The sequence below is a fragment of the Drosophila teissieri genome, chromosome 2L, assembly GCF_016746235.2.
Source record: "Drosophila teissieri strain GT53w chromosome 2L, Prin_Dtei_1.1, whole genome shotgun sequence".
Classification (NCBI taxonomy): domain Eukaryota; kingdom Metazoa; phylum Arthropoda; class Insecta; order Diptera; family Drosophilidae; genus Drosophila; species Drosophila teissieri.
This window is the reverse complement of record NC_053029.1, coordinates 13883444-13904288: the sequence shown is the minus strand read 5'-3', so window position 1 is coordinate 13904288 and position 20845 is coordinate 13883444. Positions and strand designations below refer to the sequence as shown.

The 20845-nt window shown below is 44.5% G+C and overlaps 2 protein-coding genes across 3 annotated transcripts; both read right to left on the bottom strand.

The window, feature by feature from the left end:
• Positions 1-9831: 9831 nt before the first annotated feature.
• LOC122611891 (V-type proton ATPase catalytic subunit A) lies at positions 9832-12428 on the bottom strand. 2 transcript variants are annotated; one of them, XM_043785276.1, is made up of 2 exons: positions 11170-12426; positions 9832-11027 (listed from the first exon to the last, which is right to left on the bottom strand). In XM_043785276.1, the coding sequence occupies exons 1-2, from the start codon at positions 12316-12318 to the stop codon at positions 9945-9947; spliced, it is 2232 nt and encodes a 743-aa protein (XP_043641211.1). In that variant the 5' UTR covers positions 12319-12426; the 3' UTR covers positions 9832-9944. The 2 variants fall into 2 exon arrangements, with proteins under 2 accessions (XP_043641211.1, XP_043641212.1); XM_043785277.1 differs by having other exon boundaries at positions 10984-11082; positions 11170-12428.
• A 259-nt stretch (positions 12429-12687) lies between these two features.
• On the bottom strand, positions 12688-16946 carry LOC122617546 (V-type proton ATPase catalytic subunit A). Its single transcript, XM_043793453.1, has 5 exons — positions 16813-16946; positions 15564-15662; positions 14470-15167; positions 13381-14358; positions 12688-13320 (listed from the first exon to the last, which is right to left on the bottom strand). The coding sequence occupies exons 2-5, from the start codon at positions 15637-15639 to the stop codon at positions 13228-13230; spliced, it is 1845 nt and encodes a 614-aa protein (XP_043649388.1). The 5' UTR covers positions 15640-15662; positions 16813-16946; the 3' UTR covers positions 12688-13227.
• Positions 16947-20845: the final 3899 nt, after the last annotated feature.

Sequence of the window (20845 nt, the reverse complement as noted above, 5' to 3'; positions counted from 1 at the left end):
AAGCGTTGCGGGGGTGGGGGTTCGAGGGTTTTCCTGCGGTTTTCCTTAGTTTTTCCAGGGCTGCCAATGCCAAGAGTAAAGGCGTTAATTGCGCTCTCCCAGAAACGCAAAACGCTCAACGGCAGCCAATAGAAACGGAGACGACAGCCACATTATGTGGCATCCTTTTGGGCCAGGCCTTCATGGCATGAAAGGCGGTGGGAGGAGGGGGCGGAGGCGTCTGCATTGGTTACACTTGCCACATTTTTAATTAGCGCTCTTAAAAGCTCATTGAATGGTCGAAAAAAACGTAAACGAAGGAGGAGGTAAGGCGAAACAAGCTGTCAGCCACCCCAGAGTTTCATTCATTACGTGTTCAGCGGTGAATCAGCACACAGTATTCATATTGTGTATGAGTACAGTATTCACCTTGTATGAAAACTGGGATTTATCGCTTTGACAAAACTGCGCAAAAACGTCTTATAACAAATTATTACTTAATTTATCACCTTTTCCACCAACTTGTGATAAGAAAATAGATTCAGCTTAGCAACAGAACATGTGAGATATCATTTCCTAAACAGTAAATATGTCATTTAATAATAAGAAGAAAGGAAACGACAGTTTTAAATAGATACAACATTGTTTAAAACGATCCTTGTTTGTAGATTCCGCTTAAAGCCTTTTTGTTTCAATATATCTCTGTATTTTTCATGTCTTTCCAAATACATAAATAGAAGAAACCAAGTTTAAGCTGTGAAACTAATTACTAACCAAAGTATGCCGATGGCCAACTGGGCACCAACAAGTGGAAGATTCAAATAGACCACATCTCCGGCCAAAGGGATTCGCAGTGGGGGCAACGGGGCCATAATAGCAGGTGGATTCTTCCTGAACTGCGGCACTGAAATGCATAGAGAATTAGCCGGAGATGAGCGGTTGGCTGAAGGACGCGCCGCAGCCGAGGCACGTGTAAAAAGGTGGCCAGATGCTGCCAGGTTACCAGCTCGCATCCCATTTGACTGGCAAAAGCCAACGCAAATTGCTGGTAAGCCTCATCCCCGAACCCCGTCATTCCCGACCCGCCACGCCCCGCCCCGCAGCGCCCACTGGCGTTCGATCCCCCTGCATCGGCTGCCACACACACATCGTTAGGTTGCAGCTTAAAAGCGAAATGCAACATTTATGGTTAAGCTCCCAAAATGGCCGCCAGTGCAGCACAAAGGGGATGAGCGGCCTGCAGCTTGGCGCGTTGATTGCTGCGGCCACACTTCCGGTGCGCCAGTTGCAGACAGAGATTGAGCATGCTGGCGAGATGATGGATGGGTGGGTGGCCGAAGGACCAGGTAAATATTCTAGGACACTCGACCATTGCAGAACCAATTAGCTGCAGAGTGGTTTGGTTTCCATGCAGTGGGAGATTTGGGAGTTTCGAATTTATAAACACTATAGGTATACATCGTGCTAATGATTTTGGCAGGTTTTCATTTGCGATAAAAATAATGTGTTTTCGTTACTCTGCTAGAAACACCTTAAAATATATTTTACAACAGAGTAAAAGACATTCCGTCCAAGTTTGAAGCAACTAGTTAACTGCGCAGTGTACCAATTAAAATGATATTGCGCAAAGGACAAATGGGGAATGCCTTAGACACCAAGTATTCAATTGAATTCCATTTTAAATTAAATTATCAGCCCACCCAACTCCCAGGGCCAGCACGGAGCAAAGTAGCCACCCAATGATGTTTATTGTTTTTCACTTCTTATGCACTTGACTGAACTTTGACTTGTAGCTACCTAGGGATGTGTGGAACAGTCGATTTCAAGTGAACTGTAGATAATCCCCTGACAACAGCAGTTAACAGGCAACGATTACTTGGCAACAAGTCAATTACGGTGCGAGTCGATCCGAGAATGGTTCCCTCTACCCATCCACCCATCCACCCATCCAGCCATCCAGCAGCCTGGTTACAGCGATAACCGACTTGGACTTGGGAGTCCAATAAATTCCTTGACCGGCCAGAAGCTCTCCTACCAACTCGCTGCCTCGAAAGCTCTGCAATCCCCTTTAATGCGCTAACTAATTGACCGGGGCCATACGGGTTGGATGGGGAGCAGTAGATGCGAGTCCAATCCGAAGGATGGACTCCTCGGTCGAGCTGTTGGCGGCGCTATCGCCAAGTGGCAATCGCTTGTAATCCGCCGGGTGGATTTCCTCCAAAAACTAAGGCTGCAAAAGGGGTGCAAAACTATCGACGGGGCATATATCTACATACATACAGTGGGATTTCTCACAAAAATAAATATTTAAAACAGAATTTTTATTTATTAAAATATATACCCTCTTTGGATATCTTCATGATATTTTGTGATATTTTATTTTCCCCTATAGAGGGTAAAAAAGCTTCGATGCTAGCCCAATGGAAGGAACCGACTTGCTTAGCGCAAATTACTTTTGGCGCAATTTTTACAACACTTTTATTGCCTGTCGAATGGAAGTGGAAAATCGGGGCGGAGGTCAAGATTTGGCTGCTGGCTGGCGATTTCAGTTATGCGGTTTCAAAATTCAATTAAAAGCCAACATAACACTTCTCTTGTCCTTCAGAGCTGGCTCCTTAGAGTCCTTACTTGCCCCCCGACTCTCCAGAGCTGAACTCACTGAGATAAGGCAGGAATAATTGAAACAAAGGAGAAAATGGTGGATCGAGTGAGTGGCTGCCAAAAAAGTGGTTTCAATGGGTTTTATCAGCACGACAAGTTGGCCAAAATATATAGGAACTTTGGGAGCAATTGGTTTTAGTTCAGCTTGAGCACTTACACATAGTGTGGCAGTTGACTTTACGACCCAAGTACTCGGAATATGCAAATTTAATAGACTTTGATTTGTTGTGCTAGCTGGTGGAATTCAGATAAGAGTAGTCAGTTCTGAATCTTCACATATAATGTTTAAAATTGATTTTACTATTTATTTCATTGGGAAATGAACGAACGTTAAATAATACATTGCAACTGATTAGAAACTTTGGCGTGTCCTTCCCAGCTTCACTTTGGCCTAACACTTCCTTTCACAGAGTTATTTAATATTGTTATTTGAAGCATCACGTGCTGCAAATTTGTCTGGCAAATGCTCGGCTGGAAACCATTCAGGCGACAACAAACAAACAGACAGAAAAACAATGCGGCAAATGCCGGGCAAAAGCAGATTTCAGGGAACCCAAAAAGGGGGCGTCAAAGGGATCTGGTTGGCAGAGGAGTTGGGCTCACTCGCTTGGCTGCATTTGCATATTTTGTTGCGAATTGCTCGACTGCCTGCTAATAGGAAAATGCGACACATGGGCCAGCGAAATTTGCAGCGAGCCATTGAAGGGGATTTCGGGGGCTTAAACCCCCCCCTAACTTATATGCTAGTTTATAGAAAGCCTTGCAGATCAAACATTTAGTACTTATAAAAATGCAGTTAACGTAGTTAGCACTCTCGTTACTATACAGTGAAAACCCCCTTAAAAGACGCCCCTGGCTTAGTGTGCGTCTGAGGGAGAGGCAGATAGAGTGTGTGTGTGTCGGCACGTGTTTGCTTTGCATGCCTAATGCGCCTTGAACTCGTCGTTGCAGCAGGGAAATATGTATGTCAAATGCTTAATCAGCCGCACACACACTTGCGCCTGCACTCTCACACACACACTGGCCGCCCTCTCTAACACAGAGAGGGCGCCACACACACACAGGCACAGAAAGAATGCAAAGTAGACGGACGCAAACAAAGAAAACGAGCAAGGCGAGCATGCATAAATATTTCAATAGCATACTTTTCGGCTACGTGCTCCAAGTCCAACTCCAGATGCAGATGCCAGCTTAACAGGGAACTCCCAGAAATCTCTGCCTGTTTGTGTGTCTGTGTAGCACACAGCAGCGGTCAAAATAATGATAGCCAACTTAAATCCCCCTTAAATGAAATATAATCATGAATATGTATTAAACATATTCAAAAAAGTCCTTTCTGTAAAAGAGTTTTCAATTTAAGAAACGTAAAACGTAGCTTTTATATTATAATATTATACAGTTCCTTGAAAATACTTATAGCTTGAATTGTAAAATATTGAGTGAACTATACAACTTTCCAATTAGGCATTTTCTTGTCCTAGAGAAGTTCTAAATGCATATTTTGTATATTATATATATTAGTTCACAGAGCTAAAGTTGAAGTAACACCATCTGCACCTACACTATTTGCAACACAAAAGTTGCTGCGGAACTGTGCGAATGAGTGCGTGTGTGTGCGCTCTGATGCGTTTTATTCAACGTGAATAATTGAAACTCCTTTGCCCTTTAACCCAGAGCCTGACAATGAAAGGCACAAAACTTTCCGGATTTCGCAGTTCACCGAGCCCATGAAGTGCAAGCAGCAGGAAATATTTACCTATTCGATTTGCTCAGAAATTGGGAAAGAAGCGATAAGCTGTGCAAACTGGAATGAAAAAATAAAGGAAAAGTCTATGAATCGAGAATATTGATTTTAATTAAGTGAATTACGGGATTTATGGTTGCATTTTTAAGAGAGTCATAAAAGCTTTTATCATAAAAAAATTTGATCTAAAGTTTAGTGGAAATTTCCGAAAATCTATAGTGTTTATGCTTTTCCGATTAAGCGCACATATTCTCCTTGAAGCTAAGCCAAGTTTTCGCGCATTTTATTCCCCGACCAATTTAATTATCCCGACTTCAGCTTCAGTTCTATCTGTCTAGCAGCCGTTGGCGAAAGTTTTGCAATCAGTTTCAGCACCGAGTTAATCTTAAAGAAGATTTCAGCCTTGATTCGATTACTTAACATTCTGGGAAATCTATGGCCACGACAAACAATTAAAACGCTTTGCTAGCATGACAGGCCAGCTGAGTGTTTGGGGAAAAGGCGGGCCGGAAAAGCGGTCGGGAAAAGCGGACACCCACCCACACACACACTATTAAAAATAGCAGCTAAGGGAAAATGGCGGGAAATTGTTGTACTTTGGGGCGCTCTATGCGCTCTATGCGTGGCGGGGGCAAAGGTTCGGTCCCCAAGTATTTGGAAACTCATTTTGTTTAGCAGCGATTGTTGTTGCCTTTCCCTCGGCTTGGCTTTTGGTGTAATTTCGTTGTCATTAAGTTGGCATTATAACAAAATGCCTTTTCAATCACTTTTGACTAAATGCACTGACTACGAGCTGGAGAGCTCCCTTTCATTCCTTCCTTCATTCACTCAGTCTCCCACGCTCCCCCCTCCCCCATTTTCACCCCCTCAAGGACGCGCTCCACCAAGTTTCGGCAATTTTTCGACAGGGATAAGTAAGCACAACAATGCCGGCAAGCAGAAACAGAATCAGGACCAGAGCAAGGACCAGGATGCGAGGAAACCACAAAGTTTAAAAAAGGACATAAAATGTGGTTCCCTTACACTCAGCAAAATGTGTTTCATCTTTAAAGTATTCATAGCAACAGCTTAGGAAACCATTCCTAATTCAAATTACCATTAATAGTGTTTTAATATTTAGTTTAATTGTTTGCTTAATTATGATTTATCCATTATTTAAAGCATTACCGATTGTAGATGTTTGTTTGAGTGCGCTTTACTTTATTTTAAAGCGAAACAAGGCGTGGAGGAGGTCGTAGCGCAGTAAATTTCAAGCGTTTCATCAATGTCACTGTAAAAGGACTCCTCGTCCTGGCCCACGCATATCCTTTTGTATTTAAAATGTTTGCCTGCCTTCGCCTGATGAACACAGAACACAGCGAAAAGTTTCTTTTTCTCTCTGCGCTCGCAACAATTTCATTATCTGCGGAGCAGCGGTGAGGGAAAGTGGGGGAAAGTGAGTGATAGGGCAGTTGTTGTGTGACAGGCGACACGCCGCAGCAAGTGGCAGAGGACTTTCCCCCAGTTCCAGCCCCCGCCTCCGCCCCAGTCCCCTTTACATTTCCTCCTCCCTGCGACGTTTTAAGAAGCGAGCAAATTTTTATGGCAAAAACTTTTTCATAGCATTTTTCAGAGCATACATTAAGGCGCTGATTCATGTGTGTACAGTGGAAACCCAATAAACTGGTCATGGCTAAGGGCGAACTGACAAACTTTGAACATCCAAAAACTTCAAACGGAAAATGTTTCTAAAGGTTAAAATTCATTTTTGTAAGTAATACATTGCTCTTGGAGCATTGGCTCAGAACTGGTTAGTGCCTATTAACTATCCATATTTATAAGAATACTTTTATTTTCAATACATTTTTCAAATATACATGTTTGACAATCTTATGACTTGGCTTACTGTAAGGAATGGGCGAGTACAAAAAAGGGCGTGACTGCAGCCATAATGCGGCGTTAATACAGCCAGCAGTTGGTGGTTCAATCTCCCTTAAAAAATCAAGAAAAGCCCGCGCTGAAGAAAGAAAAGCATCCTGAGGCGAATTTGCATAGGCTTAATTTAAATTCCCTTAAACAGCAGCCCGATATGTCTTCGCCTATGTGTGTGTGTGCGTGTGTATGTATGGTTGGGGCCAAAAAGGACAATGATCAGCGGACCTTTTTTCCACCGAAAATGAAAACTTGGCCAAGCCGAAACCGAAGAACAACCGAAAAGAACTTGGAAAATCGGGGGAAACCAGGCGAAAAGGTTGCACCCTTAAGTTTGGTAAATAACTGCAGGCTAGCCGGGAAGACTCATACACACACACCCACACAAGCACATACACACAAACAGAGCAAAAGGATATACCAGGGGACACTGAAGACCTTTAAGCAGCGACATAACAAAATCAAAAGGATTTTGCGTATAAGTTGCAAATTAAGTTGCCCTCATCCGTGTTCCCACGCCCCTTTTTTGCCATTTGTTCATGTCCTTGTTGCGCCCTGCCTTTCCCCGCAGCCCGGGCTTTCCACAGCATTTCCAACTTCATCATCTTATGTGCTTATGATATCCTTTTGGCCCTGCGGCCAAGGAACAGCAGCCAGAAACAACAATAACCAGCAGTGAAACATGTCCTTGGCCTCGGCACACGCTTCCCATTCGGGTTAAACTTGTCAGCGATTGCGGTGAGTTGGGGGCAGGGGTTAAGGATTGGGTGCTGAGACCTTAAATTAACAGATAGGATATCAAGAAAGAAGTCCCAGGAGTTGAACGATCCTGCGATTAGGCGTATTTTTCTGAATTTTAATTGTTCAGTGAACATGTAAATTGCGACTGTTGAGAATATTATAATCTGTTAAAAGCCCACTGGATCTATCTATTAGCTTGTTTATTTCAGCTAATGAGAATCAAGAGCTTTTGATTAGATTAGTTGCGTAAGCAATTTCAATCGGAATTGCAACGTCATTAGGTAATTACGCTCGTATCTATTAATAAAGCGATAAGACTGTGTCCAATTAACTCATATAAATGTTCTTTGTTTATAGAAAATTGCGATAAATAAATTAATTGATATATTATATCTATTTGCATATTTTATGGGTACATTTTGATACGTTTATTAGGAGATAAGATGAGATATTTTAGCCATAAATAGATAAAACGTCAAAGTAGGTTTCATAAATGTTTATGCAATATTAATGTTTTGAGTTCCAAGCTTTACTTTCTAGCAATCTGTAGCTGAAATCCCAAAGGCGCATCGAATAAGCCCATATTTAGACGTTCTTATTTATGACATTCACTCGAATTTCCCAGCCTGCTCCTGTTTTGTACTTGCCCAGTCTGATACTGCACAGATCGACTTAAAAATGCCGAGGGGGGTAAATATCTGGCAAAGGGTAACGAGTGGCGCAGCGCTTATCTAACCATTCCAATATTGTGTGGCCGTTAGCCTCTGTCCCGCAAAAATCCTTTAATTGAGTGCACACTTAGGCCAAGCAGCAGACGGAAGAGCAAAAAAGACACTCACCCACACCCACACACAGCGCACCAGCACAACCACACACTCGCACACTCACACCCAGCGGCCAAGGGGTGGGGGGCTTTTAGAAGTCCTTGCCGCCTGACTGCCGCCTTTTTATGCGCTCTTAGCGCCATTATCCTTTTACGATTATCGCCGCTAAAGCAAAATTGACTGTTTGACGTTCAATTGAAATTTTGCATTAAAGCTCAATGGCTTAACCCCTTCAAATTATGCAATAAGTCCCCAGACCCCACCACCCCCCGCCCCATCCTCATCATCCTCTGTACTCTCGTCCTGTGAAACTCCGCCACCAGCAACGCAATCCCAAGCTGAGCCCAAGCAGCTTTCAGCTCGCAACTCGCAGTTTGCAAATGGCAAATGGTTCAGGGACTCGAGGGGGGCATGGGGAAAGGGGAAGGGGGAAAGGGGCAGGATGTCGAGATGTGGAGCAAGGATACTCGCCTTCTCTGAGATCCAGAGCAATGCCAACGAAACGGAACGGAACGGAGCGAGCATCGAATGGCAGCCAATTAGCGCGCATTGCTCATACGCCACGTTTGTCATGGCAGCCAGACTCCCACACATACACTTGCACTCTTCCGCACTCTCTCTCGCACACACACACACACGTCTGCAAGAGGGAGACACACTCCAAAAAGTGAATTCCCATTTAGTTTACATAGATTTGGTACCCTATTAGTATTAGAGGGTATTACAGTTTCAGTGTTAGAATATCTGATTAAAATAAAGAAAATGTGCATTTTCTTTTATTTCTTAATTATTATATATTACAATTAATTTTTCCATATTACGCCACTCTCAAGACTTTCTCTTACAATTTACACAGATATAAATCAGATCACCAATTGTCATACTCTTTTCTCGAGTGCACTCGCCTTTTCTCTCAGTGAGGGCCCCTCGCATAGCGGAAACGGAAGTTGTAGGGGGATTTTCAATTTGCAATTGAACTGATTCTGATTTTTTGGCTTGCTTCTTTTGCTGGGCGCTCATTTTATGGCTGACTTGGTTTGCCATAGTGGGCGGGAACAGGCGGGCTGCGGAAATGTAATCATCGCAATCCACCGGGTGGGCGGCGGAGGGGCGGTGGGCTGGGAGCGGGGGGCGCTGCAGCGAGCGTGGTGGCGACTTGTACATATATACTTACATTTAATTTCCACTAATTGAATCGAAATCGATCTCTCGCTCCCTTGCTGCGGAAAAAAGCCCTTCACAGGGCCTTGACGTTTGCTTTTCCGATTGCGGCTGGCAGAGGTGTGAGCTGGGAAATTCGGTCCGTTTTCCCGTTTTGCCGTTTTGTCGGGGCGTGGCCGCTTTTGGCGCATTAACAAACTTTCCCTATAAATCAACCAAATTTTTTATAATCTCCTTTGGGTTCCCACCGCCGTTCGGCAAAGGATTAACTGCGGCTGGCATCCGCAGGGAAGCTGGTTGGATGGAACATTTCAGAGCAGAGCAGCCAGACGATGCACCATTATGGCTTCTAATGAGCAAAACGCGTTGGCGGGTAAATGACTTTTCACCGACTGGAAAATGATTGCGATAAGTTGGGTGCAATTACTACTCGATAATCGCTGTTCGGTGGCGGTTCGGTTCAAAGTGGAATTCTTCTTCGTTAGCAGGCAAACGTAACTACTATTTTGATTATAATTATCTAATGGGCGCCTTTGCCTTATAATTCAATAAAATCAGTTTTAATAAACAGCTTGTAATACCAAAGTCCTTATAAAATAATAGTATATTCATAAATATTTGTTATACCATTTACTATCGGTACAACCAAAGCCATTAGAATAATTAGAATAATTATTAGAATAATTAGAATAATTATTATAATGTCTTTGGTATAACCATATGAACATATAAAGATACCGCTAAAATAATATTAAACAGCTGCGCTAAATAAACATATTTCATCCTTTATAAAAATGCTATGACAGGTAATTAAATTCTAAACTATCAATTTGTCAATTTTAATTTAGTCAGTACTTATCTCCTTATAAAATGCCTCAATACATTTAATTTTGAACTTCGCCAGCACTAATCCCTTACAACTTCTAATAGTCCTCGACATTCTCCTCTATATCCCGAAAAGTGACAAGGATATTGTCATGCAGCTTGTCCATGCTCTCCAGGATAGACGCTTCGCCCACCTTGGGGTCAAGGAACTTCATGGTGGATAGCTCGTACAGAACGTGAGCGCCCTTTGTCCGGATCAATCCCCAGGTTACCCGCGCCTCATTGTCCGCCGTATTCTGCACCGCCAGGATCGCCGAATCGTAGAAGGCCATCATGTTCTTGAGCATGCCAACGGTCTTGTAGAAGGGACAGAAGGCATCGTACGAGGAGTAGGAGTTCTGCTGCAGGAAGTCGTCCTTCAGCATCTTGGCCACCTCGAGGGTGATCTTGTCCTCCTCGTTCAACGACGACTTGCCCACCAGCTGGACGATTTCCGCCAGGTCATCCTCCTCCTGCAGCACCTTCTTGGCCTTGGCTCGCAGAAGGCTGAACTCCGGATTGGACTCCTCGTAGAAGGTGTCCAGAGTGCGCATGTACTTGGAGTAGGATTGCAGCCAGTTCACCGATGGAAAGTGCTTCCTCTGGGCCAGCTTCTTGTCCAGACCCCAGAAGACCTGAACGATGCTCAGGGTGGCGGAGGTCACGGGATCGGAGAAGTCGCCACCAGGAGGCGACACAGCTCCGACAATGGACACGGAACCCTCACGTTCGGGACTGCCCAGGCACTGCACCAGTCCGGCTCTCTCATAGAAGGAGGCCAGGCGGGCACCCAAGTAGGCCGGATAGCCAGCATCGGCAGGCATCTCGGCCAGACGCCCGGAGATCTCTCGCAGCGCCTCCGCCCACCGAGATGTGGAGTCCGCCATCATTGACACATGGTAGCCCATGTCGCGGAAGTATTCCGAGAGGGTGATGCCCGTGTAGATGGAGGCTTCTCGGGCAGCCACCGGCATGTTGGAGGTGTTGGCCACCAGGGCGGTGCGCTTCATAATCGACTCCATGGTGCCGTTGACCTCCACCTCCAGCTGTGGAAAGTCCCGCAGAACCTCAGACATCTCGTTGCCGCGCTCGCCGCAGCCCACGTAGATGATGACATCGGAGTTGGAGTATTTGGACAGGGACTAGGGTAATAATTTCAATAGAATATTGCTCTACCATAAAAAACTACTTTTATAACTGAAAGATTAAAGCCATGAATCATTGCAATCAATTAGACTCTAAAATATAAAGGAATAAAATCAAACAGAAAAGTATCACTCTCACCTGTGAGATGACGGTCTTTCCGCATCCAAACGCTCCCGGAATGGCGGTGGTTCCGCCCTGGACACATGGAAAGAAGGCGTCCAGAACGCGCTGGCCAGTCAGGAGTGGGGAAGTGCTGGGGAGCTTGTCCTCCACCGGACGACACTTGCGTACCGGCCACACCTGGAGCATGGAGTGCTTGGTGATCTCGTCGTTGAACTCCGTCTCCACGATCACCTCGTCCACGCAGTAGTTCCCAGGCGGGGCCAACCACTTGATGCGCCCCTTGCAGCGGGGCGGCAGCATCAGGCGGTGATCGTGCATCATGCTGTTTTCGAAAACAGATCCGTAGATATCCCCGCCGTTGATCAGTGCATCGACCTTCAATTTTCCGGGTGTGAACTCGTAGTGAATGGTCCTGGGCAGGGAGGGCGTATCGATGCCCTTGGGCACGTAGATGGAGTTGGTCAGTTCACTGATTGATCTCAGGGGACGCTGGATGCCATCGAAGATGCTGCCCATGATGCCGGGTCCCAGTTCCACGGAGAGCGGTTTTCCCGTCTGGTAAACAGGATCTCCCACACTCACACCCGAAGTATCCTCGTACACCTGGATGGTGGCCATGTCGCCCTCCAGGCGAATGATCTCACCCACCAGCTGGGAGTGTCCCACGCGGACCAGCTCGTACATGGCTGCTCCGGCCATCTCCTCGGCATTCACCACCGGTCCGGAAACTCCGAAAATGCGACCCGTCGCCACCTCGTCTTCGTCCTCATCCGACGAATATTTGTGCGTTTCCACCACCTGCTCGATCGCAAGTCCCGAGTCCTCATTCCTGTCGTCCATGGTGATGTGAAGGCTTTTGTGGGATTGATCAGACCCTCTCGTCGATGGTTTCGAGGGTCTATCTTCGTCATCGCTTTTAATGGGCGGGCTTTCCGGCTCAGGTACAGGTTTGCGAAGTTGGGTGGCAGGGACTGCCGGTTGGGCTTTCCGGTCAGGTCGTGGGCATGCGCAGGATACACAGGTGCACTTCCTGGCGGGCTTAGGCATGGACCGAGGCTCCGCATCTTGGTTTGGCGATCCCGAGCTGCGGGCTGTGTTGTCGTCTTGACTTGTATTACTTTGAGTGAACGAGGTAAGCGGTGCAACCCAGGACTTCTTTTCCATTTCGCTTAAATATATACAATTTTTCACTTGGTACAATTTTTGCTAATATTGTCAAATAAATAGATCAGACGGGGCAGAAGTGTATGGAAAGACTAGGATGATGACTGCTACTGATATAGGATTTTAGACTTTTGACATTTTTATATGATAGTAACTTTTTATAATAATTCCTATTTTCATTGCTTTTGTGCGACCATCGTTCATATAGTCAAGTATCTACAAAAAAGTTTATAAATTTTAAATTTAAAATACATTTCCAAATTAAGTTCATAAAGAAAAAAATACATGTTTTAAGTTACAAAAAAAGTATGTTTTTATCGATGACACAGTTTTTTAATCCACTTTTGCTGCCAGTGAAATTCACTTCAATTACATTAAATGTATTTGTTGTTGCACTTTATTCGTACATTTAATATTTCATACTTTAAATATTTACATAAATTTAACAAACAAACAGGAGAAAACATGACTTTTTCACAAATAAACAAGAATTTCCATTCATTAAACAATAATACTATTTATGCATGCATTTGTATTTGTGTCTTTTATGTATGTGTTGTGTGTGTGCGTTAGTGTCCGTGTACTTTTATTCAAGTGTGCTGTTGTTGTTGTTCTTGTAAATGGAAGTACATAGCAGGACGTTGTAGTTGTTGTTGCCTTGAGCTGCCCTTCAGCGGGCGGAGGGGGCGTGGTTAGGAAAAAGTATTAACCGCAGGCCGGAATGTTTACGTCTCTCGCAGGCAGCAAGAAGTTGTGGTATTTGTTGGACTTTTGTTTTTCATCGAATGCAGCACGGAATTGTTGGTGTTTGATTAGGCTTTTCGGGTGGTTTTTGACTGCTTTCATTTTTAAACGTTAACTATATAACAAATATAAGATTAGAGTGTAAAAGTAGGGCCAACGCGGTCTCTAGTCCTCCAGATTCCTGAAGGCCTGCTGCAGGTCCTCGTGCAGCTGCTCGAAGTCAGCCTTGATCTTGGCCTCACCATCCTTAACAGGGTCCTGAAATTAATAGGGAAATGTGGTTAACCAGTCTCTACGAAATTCTGTATGATAACCCACCTTGAACTTCATGGACGACAGCTGGTACATAATGTTGCCCATAGCCTCACGAATCACGTTCCAGGTGATCTTGTTCTCGGACTGAGCCGTCGACTCCACGGAGTGACGGGCCAGGTCGTAGAAGTCGATGATGTTCCTCAGCATGCCCACGGTCTTGTAGAAGGGGCAGAAGCGATCGTACGAGGAGTAGGAGTTCTGCTGCAGGAAATCGTCCTTCAGCAGCTTGGCCACCTCCAGCGTGATCTTGTCGGTCTCGGCCAGAGAGGCCTTGCCGACCAGCTGCACGATCTCAGACAGATCCTCTTCCTCCTGCAGGATCTCCTTGACCTTGGTACGCAGTGGCACGAATTCGGGGAAGTTCTTGTCATAGAAGTCATCCAGGGCACGCATGTACTTGGAGTACGAAATCAGCCAGTTGATCGAGGGGAAGTGCTTGCGCTGGGCCAGTTTCTTGTCGAGACCCCAGAACACCTGTACGATACCCAGAGTGGCGGATGTCACGGGATCGGAGAAGTCACCACCAGGAGGAGACACAGCTCCGACAATGGACACGGATCCCTCGCGCTCAGGGTTACCCAAGCACTTGACGCGACCGGCACGCTCGTAGAAGGAAGCCAGACGAGCTCCCAAGTAGGCTGGGTAGCCGGAATCGGCAGGCATCTCAGCCAGACGACCCGAAATCTCACGAAGAGCCTCAGCCCAACGGGAGGTGGAGTCAGCCATCATGGACACGTTGTAACCCATATCACGGAAGTACTCGGACAAGGTGATACCAGTGTAGATGGAGGCCTCACGAGCAGCCACAGGCATGTTGGAGGTGTTGGCCACCAGGGCAGTACGCTTCATGATGGACTCGGTCACACCGTCGATCTCCACGGACAACTCGGGGAAGTCACGCAGTACCTCAGACATCTCGTTACCACGCTCACCGCAACCGACGTAGATGATCACATCGGAGTTGGAGTACTTGGACAGGGCCTGCGGGCAAATAAAGGATTGGTCAGGGATTATATTTTAATGACACTTGAGTGTAAGGAGGCTACACGGGGCATCGCTCCATAAACTCTCAATTCAAGTGACGCCTCTCACCTGCGAGATCACAGTCTTGCCGCAACCGAAGGCTCCGGGAATGGCGGTGGTACCGCCCTGGACACAGGGGAAGAGCGAGTCGAGGACACGCTGTCCGGTGAGCAGGGGGTGGTTGGCGGGCAGCTTCTCGGTCACGGGACGGGGCTGACGCACGGGCCACACCTGCAACATGGTGTGCTTGGTGATCTCGCCATCGAACTCCGTCTCCAGGACGACATCGTCGACCTTGTAGTTGCCGGAGGGGGCAATGTAGCGCACTGTTCCCTTGGCGCGGGGGTTCACGATCATCTTGTGCTTGACCAGGGTGTTCTCATGCACCAGACCGTACAGGTCACCTCCGGTGATGTGGGAGCCGACCTTGACGTTCAGGGGGTTGAACTCCCAGCTGGCCACGCGCGACAAACTGGGCACGTTCACACCCTTGGGGATGTAGATGGACTCGGTCAGCTCGTTAATGTCCTTCAGGGGACGCTGGATACCGTCAAAGATGCTGCCCATGATACCGGGTCCCAGCTCCACGGAGAGGGGCTTGCCGGTACGCAGCACCGGATCACCGACAGTCACACCGGAGGTCTCCTCGTACACCTGGATGGTGGCCATGTCACCCTCCAGACGGATGATCTCTCCCACCAGCTCGTAGTAACCGACGCGAACCAACTCGTACATAGCTGATCCGGACATAGCCTCGGCAGTGACGACTGGAATAAAGCGGTTGCTTGGGTTAGAGGGGCTACATGATTCTCATCAAGTTTTCATAACTCAGCCAACGAAGATGGAAATTGGTTCCATGGTCATAATTATTTTCATTTACAAAAACTTTTACTGTTAATGATACTTAATTTTATTTTTTAAAACAAAATGTAATTATACAACAAAATTTTAAGAGTAAGTAGTTATTTATTTAATTTAATTTCGAAAAATAAAGATAATAATGTTTGAACTTGTTGAATAATGATAAATAGTTGCTCATTTCTTAAGACGCCATTATTAAAGAGAGACGTGTGAATTCTTCATAGAATTAAGGTTTCCAGTTTACTTGTATATTTTTTTTAGATAGCATGAGTTATGGTTAGTCAGTATAGTTGGGTGCTTACCAGGACCGGAGACAGCGAAGACACGTCCATACTTGGACTCACGCTCCTCATCATCGAAACGTTTAAGGTTGGACATTTTGCTTTATTCTGTTTTAACGACTGCAATGGAGGGAAAATAGAGGGGGAAAATTGTTAAATGATGGTTGGAAAAGGGCAAAGATAAAGGTGACCATATTCTTATCACTAATTTCTTTCTTGGCTCTCTGTCAGCTGACAAGGTGAAGGTGTATCTGCTTCATTTACAGGTTAAGTTCTGGGAGAGTCCACAGCTCCGGATTTTCGATTATAGGTTATAAGTGGTAGGTAAGCAGTTACTATTTTCTATTGATTTAATTATTTTTTAACTCCCCCTCGTTGGTTATGCTGCGTAAAACTTTAAAAGCAGAGCTTTCGTTTCACGTGACAGAGCTTTGAAAGTTCGAACAGAGCAATTTATCAAACTAATCGCTAAATAAATAAATTAATTGCTGAGAAAACACACGCACAGGTTGACAAATTCAACGGAGGAATGTAACTGAAACGCTTGTTTTTCAAAATATGCGGGTTTTCATATTTATCAGCGAAGAAAAACAAAAGAGAGTGGAGTGGGAGAGCAACTCTCCGCTCCGGCTCTCTCGCTCTCCATTCGAGTTCGAATATTTGACAATTGCTTTTGACGTTGATCACAAGACTACTGTCATTGCCGTCAGCTGACAAATGAAAAAAAAAGTGGGTAAGGGAAATGGTAAAAATCTTGGGACCTCCTTTTAAACTCGCACGTTCTCCATATTGGTTTTTCATTGTCGGAATACGAAAAACTCCCACTTCGATTTCGAGTTTCGAAGCGTGAGAGCAAGCGAGCGCCAGAGAGGCGGCGATCACAAGACCCGCGGTGCGACAGAGATGGAGCGAGCACGGGGAAGGGGGTCAGCTGACAAGGCAAAATAATTTTCCACGCGCAAATTTTCACGTTTTCATACCGCACTTTTTTAAGCTCCTTCGAAAACTAATTTATATTCGGCTTATTCTGGGATTATTTTACTTAAGTTTGGGCTTGCGCTGCACTTATTATCTAACACACTTGCAGTCTGTGTGCGTGTTTTCGCTCTGCGCTTTGATCGCTGCTTCGTCACTTTTTCGGGGCGAATTCAAGTCGGATTTCAATGCCGCTTTCTTTCGCTAATTGTTTAAATCGCCCAGAACTGCTTTGCAACCATTATTTATTATTACTTATTTTCTTTGGGTGGGTGTGTGTGGTGGGGGGGCTTACTTTGCTGTGTCTTCGCGTTCACCTTGCGAACGTGTGATTGCTGCTTTTCTCCAACAGAACGAACTAAAACCGACTGAGCCGCAGAAATAAAACGTCGACGCTCGCACTTCGAAAAGCTCCCTTCCGCGATTCGATTTCGATTTCGACCCGTGTGATCGTGAGCTTTTCGCTGCGAGCTTGCAAGCGAAGTTGTGAGCTGATATCGAGTGCGAGCGGAGCTTTTGCCAATCGATGTGCCGAAGCGAGATGGAGCGAAAAGGTGATGAGGAGCGGGTGGGGTCACACTGGCTTGAAGAAGTTCGTGGGCTGATTCTGAAGTTTTGGAACTTCCTTTCGGGGTTATTAATTTACAAGTAATATGAAATCAATTAATAGTGCAATTCATGGTTAATTTTTCAAATCGACTGTCTTAGGATTAACAAAGAAAACACTTAGCTCATTAAAATTATGTTTATGTTCCCTTTTAAATCAATAGTTAAGCTAACCTCGTAATTTACAAGAAAAATACAGCAAACATGCAAAACCATACAAAAGTTGCATTTACATTTGTATTTTCCATAATGTAAAATGCCATCAATAAAAATGGCAATCAATTAATTACACACGCTATTAGTTCCCTACTTAAATGCCCTGAAAAGCAATTTTAAATTAATCAATTGGCGATAATGGCCTGTGCGAGGGTCGCCCAATAAGTTAACCATTAGCGCAATAACACCGTTTTTGCGTTTATTTAAAAACGTTTATTTAGTTTAGTTTCTCTGTCTTTGTATAGTACCATGGTAAGCAAAAAACGAAAATTAGTGCGGTGGCAAAAACTTTGATTAAAATCCGCATCGTAAACAGATATTTGCCAATGATTTAAGTTTTTCTGCCCTTCTATTTACCCATTTTATCCATTCTTCCATCTACTGTTCTTCTAGTTAGGATTCCATTTTTGCCCCACTTTGTTTTTTGTGCGGCTGTAATCAATGAGAATGGAGCGGCGAAAAAGTTTAGATTTAACCGTGCAGATAATTTGTGTGCCATTTCAAAGATACTTTTTTAACGTTGTAAATACTACAAAATGCAGCAGTTATGTAATTTCTTTAACAGTGTTCTTCTGTTAAAAGCTAAATTCGCATAATTTATTTTTAATTGGAATTTTAAACATTTCAATTATATTTATATATGTATTTATGAATATCCATGGGTAATTGTTGTTCTCCTCCTTTAAATATAAGTGAATATAAATTGTAATTATATTACGCGCAATTTGATAGCTGTGTAAATGTATTAAGATCATTATTTTTTTATGAAATTATTTGAATTTGAAATTTTTTTTATATTTGATTGTGAAAAAAAACAATGCTAGTGCAAGTTAGTTACCTCCTCCATATATGGTTACCTCCATATATAATATGCAGAGTGCCGCTTAGTTTCTTTCAGTGTCGCTGCACTCAGCTTGCTTTAGTTAAATTTTCGGATTGCAGTCAGCCAAAGTGGCAACTACAACGTAAAGCCATGCTTACATAGAAGTCGAACAGCGAAAGCCTCGATGCTTTCCAGCTGCGAAGGATGCGAAGGACATGCCGGTGGGTAGGTATGTGAGTTCTGGCTCCCGCTCTTTGCATAACTTATAAATCGATGACGTTGGCAGGCGAGAGCGCATCTCGAGTCGCAGCATTTGCATAATAAGGCAGCAGTGAATGTGGCATGAGGATCTGCCTGCGATTCATTGGAAATTTCTATCAGCTCTGCGAACGGGGATTCCCCGCACTGCAGATGTGTGTGTGTGTGTGTGTGTGTGTGTGAGTGAGTGACTGAGTGTTTCGGATTCTGATTCGGTGTCAAAATGGCGCAGAAAAGTGCTCGACTGACTCTGCTGACTGCAGAGCGCCAAAGTGGAATGAATTTGACACATCGAAGCTGGGATGTGCACTCATCCACCCTCATCCACTCGATTCCTGGGCCACTTTCCAGTGTTTTTCCGTGTGTGTGTGTGTGAGTGTCCTGCACGAGATCCTTGTCGTGTTTATCAAAAATATGCATTGTAATCAACATTTTCGTAAACTTTTTAGTGTGAAAAACTTCTAAAATGTATTCTTGTAGCAACGAAAACTTCGTTTGTTACTAAGATACATGTTCTGGAATATCAGGCGCATATATTTAGCTGTATATATTCGAAAATGATTTGTTCTGTTAGGCAGAAAATAAAATGCTCATAATTTTGAGTATTACTGGTTTTTGTTCGCTGATTTTGAATAATTTCTGCGCTCTAGGCTGTGCCAACTTTTGCTTCCAAATCTGCATATCATGCGAGTGTGTGTGTATTTATATTCCGTATAACTTTATGTCCGCTGAGAGATATTTCGACTGCTATCTGCTCGACCTCCATATATGAACATACATATATGGATAACTGTATACATTAAGTCATAACTTCATTTGGCGGCCATGGGCATTCATTTAGTTTATGTCTGTGCAACTCGCGCCCCGCTGCCCCGCTGTCCCCTCCCCATCTCCACCCATTTCTGCCATCTCCATCTCTCGATAAATTCATTTGGGTCTTGTTAGGAAGGCTCTGAACCGCCAGCACCACCAGCAGCCATTGGCCATTGGCTAATCTTGTTGCGCATTGCCATAATTTTCAATTTACATGCACCCAGTGAGCCCGCCCCCTCCTACGTGCCACCCCTCCCCCTCCCTGTGGGCTCCTCCAAACGGAAGCTATCCGGCGAGTCAGTCCGGCGTAATATTGGTCACAATAAATTGACTGCGATGGCACTACCACGTGTGTGTGTGTGTGTATCTTGCGCCGCATGTGGGTGTGTGCACTAGAAAATACTCAATGTTCAGACACTTCTTTATTCATACTTTATACTGGAAAGTGGATAGTTGCATTAAAAGTTTCTTTGCATGCTTGCCATGCATTATAAATACGATTGGAACTGGCTCACATGCTTACCACTTTTCTTATCTAAGAGATAACACAAGTTGCTTATCAGCTCTACGATACTTAAAAAAATGTGTAGGTGCCATTTGGGTGTATAATGTAGACTACCAATTATGAATGGATCTAGCATGTGCAATACATTTCAGATGGAATAACTATTTTTCTAATCTATTAGGAAACTTAAATTCTCAATTTATTGAATATTTTTATTAAATATATAAAATACTTTTAAGATGGAATTTCTATTTATCTAATCTATTAAGAAACTATTAATATATATACATTTTTGTTTTTAATTTCTCCCAGTGCACTCGGTATTGTGGCAGCCGTTGTCCTTTGTTTCCATTCGCTTGATTATGGCCTTCCCTTCGGCGATCGGACCCCTCGCTCCCTTCACGCCTCTAAATTTCACTGCAGTTGCATTAGGCGATGAGGTTCCCCTTTCCCCGCACTGCCCCTGGCCCTCCCCCCACCGAAGCGCTCAACGAACGTGGAGTGCAACATTGCGATTTGCGCCATCATCGTGGCCATCGTGGCCATCGTGTCCTTTGTCCCGGCGTGCCTAATCATTGACACATTCATTGATGCATCCGAGCGCATTCTGGCATATTTACGAGCTGCACTAATTGTCCCCAAGCAGATGCATTGCCCCATCACGATGCCTCGCCTCCTGTTTTAAGCCCAAAGGGTGCCAGCTCATTTGGCCCTTGGCTCTAATGGCCGACCTATTGCCGTTCGGTGGCCTTCATATGTGCGCATAAATATTTTAATTATGAGCCAATTGACATAACCCAATGGAATATGGTTTTTTTTTATAAAAGTATTGCCCTGTTAATAATTAAGGAAATAGTTCTCAAAATTATTGTACATTTTAAAGAGTGTGTGTTTTAAGGCATTGTGGCGGGTTTCCATAATTTCGGCTGTAATATTATACTTTATTAAGTCAGCAAAATTAGTTTTAGCAAGACTTTTGGGCGAAGGAAAGGATGCACTCTACCACAGCAAACAGAGCTAAGACTTGGCCAGCGCAACGAGCCAAACAACAACATGGCCAAAACTCGGGCTTCATTCAGGAGAACAGGGAGGTCGAGCAGTTGGTCC